This window comes from Nesoenas mayeri, assembly GCF_963082525.1.
Source record: "Nesoenas mayeri genome assembly, chromosome: 2".
NCBI classification, from domain to species: domain Eukaryota; kingdom Metazoa; phylum Chordata; class Aves; order Columbiformes; family Columbidae; genus Nesoenas; species Nesoenas mayeri.
The window spans coordinates 95,451,860-95,465,844 of record NC_137543.1 but is presented as its reverse complement, the minus strand read 5'-3'; the positions used below and the strand labels follow the sequence as shown (position 1 = coordinate 95,465,844).

At 41.1% G+C, this 13,985-nt stretch overlaps 1 protein-coding gene across 3 annotated transcripts in view; it reads left to right on the top strand.

Moving 5' to 3' along the window:
* Positions 1-13,985, top strand: part of JARID2 (jumonji and AT-rich interaction domain containing 2) — a 227,607-nt gene that overhangs the window by 121,008 nt on the left and 92,614 nt on the right. For all 3 annotated transcript variants that reach the window (XM_080338858.1, XM_080338860.1, XM_080338859.1), the window contains exon 3: positions 5,102-5,243. In XM_080338858.1, the coding sequence (XP_080194984.1) occupies positions 5,102-5,243 (142 nt within the window). The remainder of the gene's footprint in view (positions 1-5,101; positions 5,244-13,985) is intronic.

Sequence of the window (13,985 nt, the reverse complement as noted above, 5' to 3'; positions counted from 1 at the left end):
AAAATACTGACAGTGTGGAAGGCAAATAAAAAGGAGGTGATAGAAGTCTCTTTAATAATGGTTGGGTGACAGAAGACAGAAAGAGCTTTTCTGCTTTCCCCAGCTTGTAACAGAGGGACATAATATTCACATTTGCTGCTTTTTCTCAATGCAGTTAGAAACCGAGAAGTGGATAAATGAATTTTTTTTTTCCCTTTTTAGGCAGCATGTAACTAAAGTTGCAGTTTTCTATCACAGCGTACATGGAAGTTTTAAAAAGAATTCAGCAAAACTGTGAAGCTGACATTTATGTAGCTAAGATACATTTAAGAAAGGATGTTAAGATCTCCATGGTTCAGTTTTAAGCTGCCCTTTTTAATTACCATGAATTAGTAATTGACCTTTCTCTTAAAGTATCTAGTCTTGATCAGTTATAGCCAGAACAGTGTATTGAAGGGACCCAAGACATCACTTGGTATGTGAGTTCCTGTATTTCTGACTTAATTAAATAATTCTTTATTAGTGACTTAGTTAAAGCAGTGTTTATTTAGGGCCTTTGAGCCATTCAGTGTTTCAGTTCCTTTTAAACTTTGGCAGCAAATATGCACTGCTTCACTCTATACATAAATTATTATTTCACGTAAGTCATTTTAATATATGAAATCCTACACTGATTTATAATCCAAGTTGCTGTGCTTTCAAATCAATTTTGATGTTTAGGTTTTTTTTACATATGGAAAAAAAAAAAATCTGATTTGACTTTTAAAACAAACACTTTGCGCTACAGGAGTAAAATCTTTTTTTATCAACCCAGATTTATTCTGCATGGTTATTCAGGCCCTGTGGTCAGTCACCAGCCCAGCTGCCAGGGGAGGAGGCTGTGAGAGCTGGGGCTGAGATGAGCCCAGTGGGTAAGGGGCCGGCAGCTGCTGCCAGCTCTCCGGAGGCTGAGAATGCAACTGGTCACGGGCTTTGCCATGAGCCATGATTTAGAGGTTGAAGGCCAAAGCCGTGGAAAAGCAGAAGGGGAGCTATGTGTCCCTTTGATTTTATTTGGCTCTCGATGTCTTGCTTGGTTCCTTTACTGTTGCTGGGTGCTCTGAAGTAGCCAGGATTAGCAAGTGGCCCTGCTCTTCAGACTATGCAAAAGAGTATTTTCTCACTTGGTTGCTTTTCTCTCTTTATATACATACGCAATTGCAGTACTTGGCTTTTAAGAAACATGAATGCTTGCAGCTTCCTGTAGCTTGGTTGACTTTGGAGAGTAAAACCGACATGTCTGGACGTGTGCCGGCCTCTGCTCCTGCAGTGCACCAGCCAGACCCGTGTGTCCCATCAGCTGCACTGGTGCCAACTCATTAATGCTGATGGAGAAGCCCAAGTGTCACTTGGCACAACTGCAGGGTCCCCACCCCATCCTGCGGCCACCAGACCTTTTATAGCTCCTGATCAATGTGCAGCAGAAAAGAACGTGGTTTATCACAGTTAGAGACAGCAGGAATGGCGTTTGAAGGAAAAGGTATCTGGGGGCTAACTGAATGCATTTGATATAAAAATCATTGAGTGGCAATAAACTTTATAACAGCCTGCTTCAGCATGCTTGGAAGGAGGCTGTGGACTGGGACTGTCTGTGCATTTCATCACTGCAGAGTGGATTTTGCAATTATGCTGGCCCTGAAAACCTCTAGAACATGACACCCGCTCCCATTATTTATCAGTATATCTCATTTGTAGTTTTATGCCTCTGTTTTAGGGCATTTGTTTTAATTGGTTTCAGCTGACAATAGCTAATTTCAGTTATCAGCAATATTATTACATTTTGGGTTAGTGCTGGTTATGATGAATAATATCAGACAAAACAATATTTTTCCTTAAGGGACGCAAATCATGCTTGTCTCCCAAGTGCACTGATGGTTTGGCAGGGTGAAAGGATGAATAAAAATTGCCTTCCAAGTGTGTGCAAGTTGACAGCCTGAAAGGTGATTTTCTTGACTCATATATTTCAGATTGCTGGGTTTTACATACGGCAAGTCTCCAGAACAAATATTGCTTTTGGAAAACCTAATCAAATTCTGCCATAACAGTTAAATCACTGAGTATCAGGCCTCAAATGATATGCTTGATTTAGACTTCTCTGGAGTTCAAAAATTGTAAATTTTATCAGCAGTGATTTCATGGAAAAATGCAGAGCAAGCGTTGAAACTTTTTTAAGACTAAACTTGAGCACTAGGCCTTCTGGGGAGGGTGAATTCAGCATAGAAATATAATCTATTTAATGTTTTTTAAAAAGGTCGCCTTCATTTTCTCGGGAATGAAGGGATGCTGTCACCCTGCGTTGTATCATTGTGTTACATTACAAACCATGTTGTAGTATCATGTGCTGATACTGAAATTTGTATTATTGGTTGGGTCACAGTTTGAGATCTCTTTAATGGAAAGGAAGTATCAAAAGGCATTGAACAAAAAGGGAGTAAAAATGTAAATTGGGTCGTTTAACTTCTCCCTGCCAGTCTCAGGCTGGCTAGAAGAGACATTTTAATGCAAAAATTGGTGCTTAGTTTCAACATTTGCTTTGTGGGCTCCATATAAGGAAGAAAAAAAAATGAGCTACGAGTTCCCTGCATCCTCCTCTTAAAAAAATAAACATCCAGGCTTCTGCTTTGTAGGTAGTGTTTTCAAAACTGTGTACAAAAACTACAGCATGTGGTCACCATTTAGCCACTTCTGACTCAAAGAGAAATTTGGTGTAGCTCAGAATTAATAAGAGCAAATTTTGACTGGAAAAATAAGAGTGAGGCTGTCTGAACAAGCTCGAGAAGTGGGCCCATGCGAACCTCGTGAGGTTCAACAAGGCCAAGTACAAGGTCCTGCACCTGGGTCAGGGCAGCCCCCAGTATCAATACAGGCTGGGGGATGAAGGGCTTGAGAGCAGCCCTGCGGAGAAGGACTTGGGGGTACTGGTGGATGAAAGACTGGACATGAGCTGGCAATACGCGCTTGCAGCGCAGAAAGCCAACTGTACCCAGGGCTGCATCAAAAGCAGCGTGGTCAGCAGGTCAAGGGAGGTGATTCTGCCCCTCTGCTCTGCTCTGGTGAGACCCCACCTGGAGTCCTATGCCCATCTATGGAGCCCTGAGCACAGGAAAGACATGGACCTGTTGGAGAGGGGCCAGAGGAGGCCACCAAGATGATCAGAGGGCTGGAATACCTCTGCTATGAGGACATGCTGAGAGAGTTGGGGTTGTTCAGCCTGGAGAAGAGAAGGTTCCAAGGAGATCTTACTGTGGCCTTTTGGTATTTCAGAGGGGCCTGTAAGAAAGATGGGGACAGACTTTTTAGCAGGGCCTGTTACAACAGGACAAGGGATAATGGTTTTCAACTAAAGGAGGGGAGATTCAGGCTAGACATCAGTAAGAAATTTTTTACAACGAGGGTGGTGAAACTCTGGCCCAGCTTGCCCTGAGAGGTGGTAGATGCCTCATCCCTGGAGACATTAAAGGCCAGGCTGGATGGGGCTCTGAACAACCTGATCTAGTTGAAGATGCCCCTGCTCATGGCAGGATGTTGGACTAGATGACCTTTGAAGGTCTCTTCCAACCCAAACTATTCTGTGATTCTGTGATTAGATTGGAATCGTAAGTGCTGAAAGGTTCAGAGCCTGATAACAGACAATGTATTGTATGAAGTCATCGTGCCCAAGAGAGCAGCGAATAAATGTCCTTGCAGGGAAGAAGTGCTTGGCCGTGGCTGTGGCTGAGGCACCAGTACGTTGAGCAGGCAGCTTGCCAGAGGAGGTGCCTTGGTCTTGCTCTGGTTACACTTCAGTGTCTCTTTGAAGCTGAGCTCAGTTGAATGCTTGGTTATGTGACGAGTAAGTCTGTTGATGGTTCTAAACAGCCATTTCCCTTCAAACAGAGGTCAGAGTTGATGTAGCGCTGTCGTAACACTGGTGGAAAATTTTGAACTGTTGTTACTAGTAAGCATGTTTGGTTTAGTACTCTTACCAGCCTTGCTGCCTGGCTTATCTTGGAAGGGATTGGCCTCCTCTCTATCTCCTTTTCTCAGGTGCAATTATAGAAAAGGGGACAGAAATGGCTGAGGGATGGAAGTCCTACCAGCGCTTCTCTGAGGAAATAAAGCTGTGAAACAAAGCTTTGTTATGCCATTTGCGAAGGTATTTCAGTGGAGAGATGGGAAATCATTCTCCGTGATAAAACTGCAGCTTCTCTGGTAATAAGCTCTTGAAACACCAAGTAAATACTGAGCTGATAAAATTGTTAGTAATTTTCTTCCCTCGCAACCCAAAGCCTACTGAAGAATATGTTATTATTTTAATTCTTAAGTATGAGTGGTTTCACTGTCTGCTCTTGTTTGTGTCATATTATATCGTAGTTACTTGTTTGAGTAGAACACACAACATTTGTTAAACATTATACTTGTATAGGGCCCAATGCTGTCCTTCCATCTATGTGATTCTGCTTTGCTGTAGCATTCCTCCAGGAGAGAAAAGGCACAGAAGGGAAGGCAGCTATGACAGACATTTCCCCTGCCCTGTGTAGCTTTGCTGGCAATCTGAAGTTTCTGTAGATAAGTGACATTTGACCAGAAGAATCAGAGTCGAGAAACAGGTGTTTGATGTTCACCCCTTTGGGATTTTTTTTAAAGGATCATGAATTGCAGTAGTTGGAAGAAGCAGAATGAACAGCAAGATGATGACAGATTGGACCAAATGGCAGCTTAATTTCATATTGATCTACAGATAAATGCAAAAGGCTGTCATCTATGCCAGTCAACACGAGTTCTGTGAAACGGGGATGAGGTTGACTAAGCTGTGTCCCTTTTCAAATGAGGGATGTGACAAGATTATAAATACTATTGCAAACACTCACAGTGTGGTTATTTGGGGTTGGGGCCTTACAGTTAATCAAATCAGAAACACACAGGCAGGTTTTTATTGGAGTACCTCTGTGCAAAATCAATGTTATCAGTTTTTCTGTTTGCAAGATGGTTGCTTTGAGCATCAGCTATCTATTGTTAGTGTCATACATGAGTTTTTATAAAATCCATTTGGCACTGGTAATGCAGGTTTTTAATACTGTGTACTTCTTTGTCATGTTTGCAGGACTTCTCACTAATGGCCAATCTAAAGGATTAGGACCGGGATCAGAACAGCTGGAGAATGAGAAGGACGATGCATCGCAAGTGTCCTCAACGAGCAACGATGTTAGTTCTTCAGATTTTGAAGAAGGGCCCTCAAGGAAAAGGTCAGTAGTGCATTATGGTTAAAGTATAGCCTTTCTGCTATGTCTCTTTGGTGCTCTATTGTGATTATGTTGTCAGTAGTGTATGGTTGCAAATACTGCCCTACCATAAGCAGACTTTCTGATGTGGAGTCCTTCTGGTAACAGTGAGGATATAGTAAGTTCTGCTTCATTCATTGGTATAGATGGTTCTTGTTTTGGAAGCCATGGAAAAACAGTTGTTCTTTTGCAGTAGGTGATTGCTAAAATAAATGCCTTAAGACTCTATATCCTCTTGCTCCCCTCCCCGCCCTCCCCCTCCTCCAGCTTTGGCTCTCAGAAATGTGTCAATACGTATGTGAGTGTAATTTCAAGGAAAGCATCGCTAAAGTAGTTAGTGTTAACTGTTGTTCTTAATTTTCTGTGAATGAAACCACATGAAGTTAAAAAAATTAATAAATAATAAAACAGACGCTTCTGAGAAGAGAAAGTGTATAGTAAGGCAGTGTGGTGGGTGTTGGTTGCAAGGATCTACTTTGAGACACTGCTGTAGCAAGCTGCCTCCTTTTTTCTAGAAATTAGTTTTGAGATCCTTGTTGAACTCTTACAAGTTCTTAGCCCGAATGTGCAAAATGTGGGTTAAAATTGTAGGACTCAAGCCAATCTATTATAGAAAATATGCTGAGAATGCAGGAGGTTGAGAGTTCTCCTCTGTATGAAGTAAGAACCAAAACATGCTCTCTGAAAAATACATTTTAAAAGAGAGAAATGGAAAATGCTTTCTCAACCTTTTTTCCTCCACACTCCTCACATTGTAGTCCCAAACCAAAATGAACTGTAAAATAAAGTTCTCTTTCAAACAAAAAAGTATTCCTGTTTTCTGCGTGACCTTATAATTCGCCTGAGAAGCCCAATGGAGTGAGAAGAGTGATGCTTTCCTGGACACCTCCTGTTCTTGTACCCATGCCCCCCACCCCAGACCTCAACAACTTTTTCTACACCTCAGGCAACAAACTCAAAGTATAGTTGATATGCCCCCTTAGCTCCTCCGGTGTATCAGAATAAAATTTGTGTTGTCTTCTATACTGGCAGAAATTTATTGCATCCTGCTGCTGGTCAGGGGAAAAGTATTGTGTGTGTTTATTTCTTTCTTTATGAGATACAATGGAGGCTTGAAAAATATTTCTACTTAGAAATGTAGGTGACATCCACTCTAGGTGTGATCACGGGAGACAGCGGTCATTGTTTCACGTTGCCACTGTTGCTTGCGCGTTTTCTTAAGGAATTTTTGCTGCCATGTGTACTTGCTTTATCCCCTCGTTCGTCAGCCATGCTGACAAAACCTCTTACAGGATCACACCTAAGTTCAAGGAGCTAGTTAGGATTGAAAGTAATAGCAAGAGGAAGATGGATTAAAGGTCATGGGCCTGGCAAGGAGCAGGAGGGCTTGTCCCTTATGCTGTCCCAGTTTCTGATGCCTTCCATAGTCCAGCTTCAGAAATGAGTGGGATTGCTACATCACTGATCCCAAGATACTGTATTTGACTATTGCGGGTGAAATTTTTTGGAGGAATACTTGCTAGTTTTTGGCTGTGGGAATTCAGATGCTTGAGAAGCAGCTGTGTGGTTCAGGCCTAATAATAGAGAACTCAGCACCTTTGGTACTGTTTGGGTTTAAAACAACAACAACAAAACCAGCACACAACCCCAAAAACAGAAGCCAAGATGAAAAATATTTTTCTGGCTTTTGTGGAAGGCAAGGCACAATTTCAGTTCTTCTTCATGCATTGTAATTGGTTGAAATAATATTGTTTGTTGCTGCAGTTGCTGTGAAGGAGAACGGTCCTGTTTTGTTTCCACTTACACTCAACAGGCTTTTATCTACTTTTTTCCTCCCCCAGCTTCCTCTTTGCAGACAGACCTCTTCTGGGCTCCTTAAGCTGTACTGCAGCATGTTGAGTTTTTTGATGTCATGTTCTTGTTTCCTTTTAGTTTTTTTCTTCTGTTTTACTGAATATCTAATGTTTCTTCAATCCAGATAATTTTGGGATCTCACGAAGTGTTATCTCAGGAGTACTGGGTGGGCAAAGGATATGCAGGAGGATAAGGAGGGGGAATGGGACTGAAATGGCATTTGTGGATTCAGTGCCTCAGCTTGTCAAGTTTTGAGAAATTGTGCCCTCCTTTGCTTTCCCTTGGGCTTCCTCAAAATCAAACTTTTCAATTGTCTGTTCAGCTGTGTGTACAACTAATGGCACTCTTGCACTAAAATACATGTTCAAACACTGTAGCTTTAGCATGTACTTCATGCAGTTTTTTCCCCTCTGCAAAAGGAGTATTTGTCTTCTCAAAATACTGTGGTATATAGGTGGTGGTATATGCAGTGAAATGATTTTGGGGATTGGTGCACTTAGTGAAGCGTATGTGTTTGAAACTTGCTCTATATTATATGATGAGTTTTGAATACCAGGTTTCCTGTGGTGTTTGAACTGTGCATTATATGTAAGTTACTATTAAGTTTTTTATGGCTTGTGGGGGTTTGGTGAGGGTTTTTTTGTGTGTGTGTATGACAGGAATTTTTCTTTGGGAAACATGAACCTGTCATCTTTTAGAGGTCACCTGTATTTAAAACCAGTGATGGAAACATAAAGAGTGCTAAGCAAGCAAGCATGGTGAATAAGGGAGGGTGTTGTAAGGGGCTCCAGTTTGTTCAACAGTTAGAGGCTCTGGTTTGACCTCACAGTTCTTCAGTGTAATGGCAGGCTTGTACTGTGGGGCAAACAGCCCCTTTTCAGTTTCTTCTTCCCTCCTCTTCCCAGCCCTTGTGTCTGGCAGTCTTCTGGCCCCCAGGCTGGTTAGTTCAGTGGACCAGTCTGGCAGCATTTCCCCCTCTTCTAGAACAGGTCACATTATGTACGTGGAATTGGGAGATGGATTCATGCATGTGTGCAGCATGTGTGTGTTTTTAAATTTACATTTATAGTTGATCCAAACTCTTCCAGTTGCAGAGGCAATCTGCACAAAAGCCTGGATGAATTGCAAGTGCCAGTTCTCGTAGCAAGCTGAGCAGAGGGTGAATTTGCTGGCAGTTGGTATTGCCTTGTGGTCTCACTGTGCCAGCCATCTCTAGGGTAGATTTTCCTTGGTCAAAACTAGGCAGTAGATGCTCCCAGAGAGTTATTGGTCAGAGGACTTATTTGCAGATACATAGCTGCTGACAAGCGTCTGTGGGGAGGTAAATCCCCCACCAGCCTTCTTGCTGACCAGTGAAGAGGTTACTGCGGAGTATTCCTTATTTCACACATATGTGCCAAGCTGTGTAATGCAACAGTAGAACTCCCAACCAAGTACTCCTTCAGGTTTATCCCATTATTTCTTTTTCAGTTGCAACCCCTTTCCTAGTAACATAACTTGATTGGAGAGCCACATGTGCCATCAAGAGAGCATTGTGATGGGACAAAAGAGTTTGTGGTTCTGGTGAAAGTATGCTGATGTAGTATAATGCTGCAGATTTTATTCAGAAACTCACTTAGATACTTTGTTTGATGGACCAGGCTTTTGAACACAGTGACCTAGCGCTGTCAGGCTTCAAATGGTTCCAACTAGTCTGTGGGTATTTTGTCAGTAATTGACACCTTTGCTCTCTGGGGACTAGAGGAAGCTTCCTACGCAGCCAGGTTTGCAGTCAATGGGGACAGTCCCATCTCCGTTTCTTTTTAAGTGTAGCATTTTCTATTGCAACACAAATCATGGAACAGTACTAAAAGAACACAACCTGCCTTTTGTGATGCTGCAGGTTTCAGCTGTCCTAGCTTGGTAGTGGTAAGGGCAACAACTAGTATGTGTACGGCTTTGGCAAAGTTTTCAGATAATTCAAAAAATTTTAAGCCCTCCTTACAGAATAAATGGGGCTTGGGGAGGATTGGCAGTAGCAATAGTGGCAAGCTCAGGACTTCAAAATACTTCAAAAAATTGAAAATACTTGCTTTGATCTGAGCTGCATGTATTACTAGTGGCCAGGTCTGGCAGAAGCAGGGAGTTAATCCTGAGTAGTAAATACTACTTTCACCCAGTAAAGAGGTGTCAGCATTATTCTAACATTTGGCAAAAGCTAAGCATTCAAATGTTACACTGAATTTGTTGTGTAAGCAGTTGGTGCCTAATTGCCATGTGAGAGCAGTTGCTAGTTTGTTTAGTGGTTGTGGAAGAGATGAACAAAAGCATTGGTACACCGGCTTGATAAGCTGTCAAGTTGGATGGTCTTCACTGAGTAAAGATCATGCATTTTCAAAACCCATTAAAAAGGTAATTGCCGAAGGTCAGGGTAGCTGCATGTTCTTGTTATGAATCTCCAATTTCCAGCTATGATTCTTGGTTGAGAAGGTCAGTAAGTAATAGGCCAAAGGTGTTTGGTCACTATGCTGGTTGCTCGTACATTTTTATGGGCAACTCTTAAATACTACAACCATTGGCAATTAATAACAGTGTGCAGAGACAGCTATATGTTTTCTAGCAACAGTTGCTCACCTTACCCAAGAAAAGACATGTGCAGAGCAGACTTGATGTGACAGTATGTTAATCTTTGGTGATAGTAGGCTATTGCTTGCTTCCTGTTACTAATCAGGTGGCTACACATCTACATGGCCCCCTTCCCAGAAATACACTCAGGGAATTGCCAAATGCACAAATAAATTTATCTTTTATCATAATGTTCCATTAATAGAAGGCTGTGAGAAGTGGGATGCAGTTGGTTGATTTTAATTGTTGTTAAGCTTTTTTGTTTGGTTGGTAGGTGTTTTTTTTGTTGTTGTTGTTTTTTGTTTGTTTGTTTTTTAATTAATGTTAGAATATTTTTCTTCATTAATGAGGACAAAGAGGTTTGTTTAGTTTAGAAGGAAAATAATGTTGAAGAAATTTGCTCCCCTGGGCTGAGGGTGTGTGCAGCTCCTGGGAGAAGACACTTTGTCCAGTTCTGCTAAAGGGAAGGTTGCCGGCTGCAGGACAAAAGGGCCCAACCCCCTGGGGAGCAGTAGTATTTTAAGCTGCGGCAGCTAGATTGGCCAGAAATTGCTTATTAGAGATCTTCTGAGGCCTGTAATTAATACAGCAGCTTTCTGCTAACGGTCTCAAGCATGTGGCAATCAGAAGCATGGTTGTGTGCTGCAGCAAAGCCAAACCATGGGATGTGCTCCTGCCCCTCACCTCGTGCTGGCTCCCTGTGGCCTGCTCCATCTTCCTGGGTTTTAATTTTTATTTTTAGATGCCAGTTTAACTCCCTGAACAGGCTCACTGTGGGGCAAGATGAGTGTCAAGGTTTTTCAATTAAAAAATTGGAAATATGTGGTCAAGTAGGCAAATACGTTGGTCTCCTTTGGCTGGTGGCTGCACAGCTGCCAGGCTGGCAGAGCCTTGATGCACTCTCAGCACAAAAAAACCCGGTTAAGGGCAGACAAGCTTCTGCATATTAGGCAAGCTGCTAATTTAAGTGGTTTGTTTTAGTGATAAATCCTTTTCAACTTGAGCTGCAAAAGACTTTCTTACAGCAGAGCTGTCAAAAGATTGAGGGGACTCAGGGTTGGTTTCTTTTTTCTTTTTCTTTTTGTCAAATTGTTTCTGTGGTTGATAATGAACAGTCTCTTCAGCACTAGACATAGCACCTTCCATGGAAGATGTAAAACAAGGTAAATCCTGTTCCCACATACTTGAGTTTGTGAGGGATTTCTACTCGGTATTGTAGGTGATGGAGAGAGCAGTGTATTATGACTCAGGTGTGAAAGCAGGAGACTGCTCATAATATCAAAGTGTTTTTCCAGGACCTTTTTAGTGAATAATCTTTTAACTAATTGAAACACTATATAATGTATTTGTGTTCAACTGTTGCCAGCTACCACATAATATAATCCCACTTTACAACCAGGTGCTTCTATTATTTTTTTTCTAATTTCAGTAGGCTATGCAAATCTGCACTAGTTGTTTGTTTGTGAAAAACCACATTAATCCACAGAAAAACCATAATAGCAGTAAGATTTATGTATAATAATTTAGATTATTTTTTTTTATCTCCCTCTGGAAATTCAGGTCTGAGTGAAATATATATTTTAGTGCAGCACATTTATATTTAAATAACAAGCCTTATAAACAAAACAATAATAGTCCATTGGAGTGGATTTGCACAGGAATAATAAGAAGACAGTTTACTTGCCTTATGTCAAGGAGATCATTCTATGTAGTTTGAAACAGAAAAAAGCCAGGTGATTATTTTCTTTCAGTATTTTCATAAAGAACAAAGAGAAGTTGTTGACGTGGATTCTTCTATCCACCAGGCAAAGATGTAACAAAGGTACAAGAATCTGGGAACACTTTAACTTTGTGGGTAGACAGCTATCTAAACAACTTATCCGAGTAGTAATTTAAGAATTATGAAGGTATGATTTATAGCAGCTGAGAAGTGTTAAGCAACGTCCAATTCAAACTCTCCTGTCCTCACCTGCCACCTTCTCTTTAGAAGATGGAGTTGCAGGAGAATGTCTTAATGACCTCAAGCTTGGGCTTGTCCCCCGAGGGACCAAGGGAATTTCCAAAGTCAGACTGGACGGGTGTTTCTGTAGTTCGGTGTATGGCAAATGCTCTTTCAGCTGCTTGGTAACCCAGTGTCCCTACTGTTGTTCACCTTACTCATGTGTCTCACCCCTGTGTATGACAGGCCAGATGTTGACTGCTTAAATACTAGGGAGATATTGCCATGAATCAGTGTAGGAAATAATTGATTCTCTACTGAAAGAGACTTTTTCCAAGCAAATTTGTGTGTCAATGTGAGGGGTTTTTAATGCACGTAAGTCACTGTTTGTAAAAGATTCTAGCCTGATGTTCAGGTTAACATAACTCTTAGATCTAGTTTCTTCTGTCATTTTCCACCTGCATCTGTGCTATTACCTTGATATTCCAGTTTAGCTACTGACTGATGGCCCATCCCAGTGCCCAGACTACTGCTTCTGAGATCTGGGGGAGAGGAGCCACCTTTCCAATTTGATCCTTTTTAGAACCTTCTTGACTTTGTTCCTTATCTTTCTATTACTCTCCTGTCCAGAGAATAAGGCATTTATGAACAGTCTACTAAGGTGGCATATAAGAAGACAGGCTGGTATTAAAACCATTTTCCATCGAGGCCTCTCTCTGGATGGCCAGTGGGTGTTTTTTTTTCTTCCCAAAGCCCCATGCTACTTCAGAAGAAATATTACATGTGGTGGACATTCCCAGGGATTTTGTCATGTCAGCAAAGATGGGCTCGTTGCCATATCCTCAGCTGTTCCTGACTGGTGCTGCTGTTTCAAAGCCGGGCTGCCTCATCCTAAGTAGTGGAAGTGAAATATTTATGTGTTTTGCTTTGGGTCGTGTTACCCTCCTAGGTAAAATGTTGGATCCTCACCAAGCAAACACTGAGGCCCATGAGATCTCCTACAACTTTGCTCACTCCATGAACCAGTTTCCATGATCCTGCAGCATGAATGGGGGGTGAAAAAAAAGCACCACCAAAACATTTGCATGTGTTGTGCATGTCTTTCCACTTATTCCTCCATCCATAATTCCCCCCAATGCATTTAAAATCAAAGACAGAAAGAAAAAAAAAAAAGACACATAATTGCATTTTGGATATCATGACAATGCCACATTTTTTTTCTGTTAGGTTGTTGTAAAGAGTGAGATTCTATTTTAAAATTTTATTCCTAGAAATCAGCCATCCTAGCATTTGCAATGGTCTTATTCATTTGGAAAAGAAGGGCTTACTTAATGAGAATACATTCAGCACCGTCAAGTATGGGTAAGATTTCAGAATTAAATGAAACAGATTCAATTTCTTGCATAAAATTAAAATTTGAGCTTAAAAAGATGTCAACAGATTAAAATAATTGTAGCAAGAATAAAAGGCCAAGAATGGAAAAGCAGTAAACTGTTCCTGAAATAAAGATGTAAAATACTATAATATTTGGCAGTAAGTAGTTTTCTGAGACTAAACTTAGTAACAATTTAATAAAGTAATGCCCCTTTTTAGTGGTCTTTTGAAGGACTGGGAAACAAGGGATAGGAGGAGGGAAGTATAGTCTGAAGATTCTTGGTATTTTCTTCTTTATATTAATAGCAGGCTCCTATTCTTTTCATTCAGTCAAATATTTGGAATGTAAGGCTGGTTTGCCAGAAGAAATTTTTCATTTTGTTGTGGTAGGCTGGACATGATTTAGTAGGCAGCATTACTATAGCATCTCCAAACAAGATCTTGCTGCTAAGCGCTGTAAGACCTACTTTGTGTTTTTGCTAATATTTAAGCAAATTGGTGATGGAAACATTTAGTTTCTTTTATGTGGACATTTAGAGGAGATTTACCATGGGCTGCTTCCATACAGCATAATTTCTGCTGTAATTCTGACCCAAGTGTTTTGTGTATGCGCGGAGTTAAAAGCCAGCCTGGATTAGAACAATGCTGTTCTATGCGCCTTTCAAAGATGATGATATTAAAAAAACAAACAGAGCACCGTTGCGATACATTAAAGTGAAAGTATCTTCTAACATTGAGTTTTAAGTATAACTGGGGGTTTTTGGTGTTCTTTTATAAGTATTTGGAGGTTATATTTATACTGTATGTTGGTTTGGCATATGCAAAACTATAGGAAATCTTATTCTGTGTTTATTCCTGTGGCTGATCTGGACAAAGTGTGAGTGGTAGGAATATATTCTTGGCATGTTCCTCGCAAATGGCAGCACGAGCGTGGA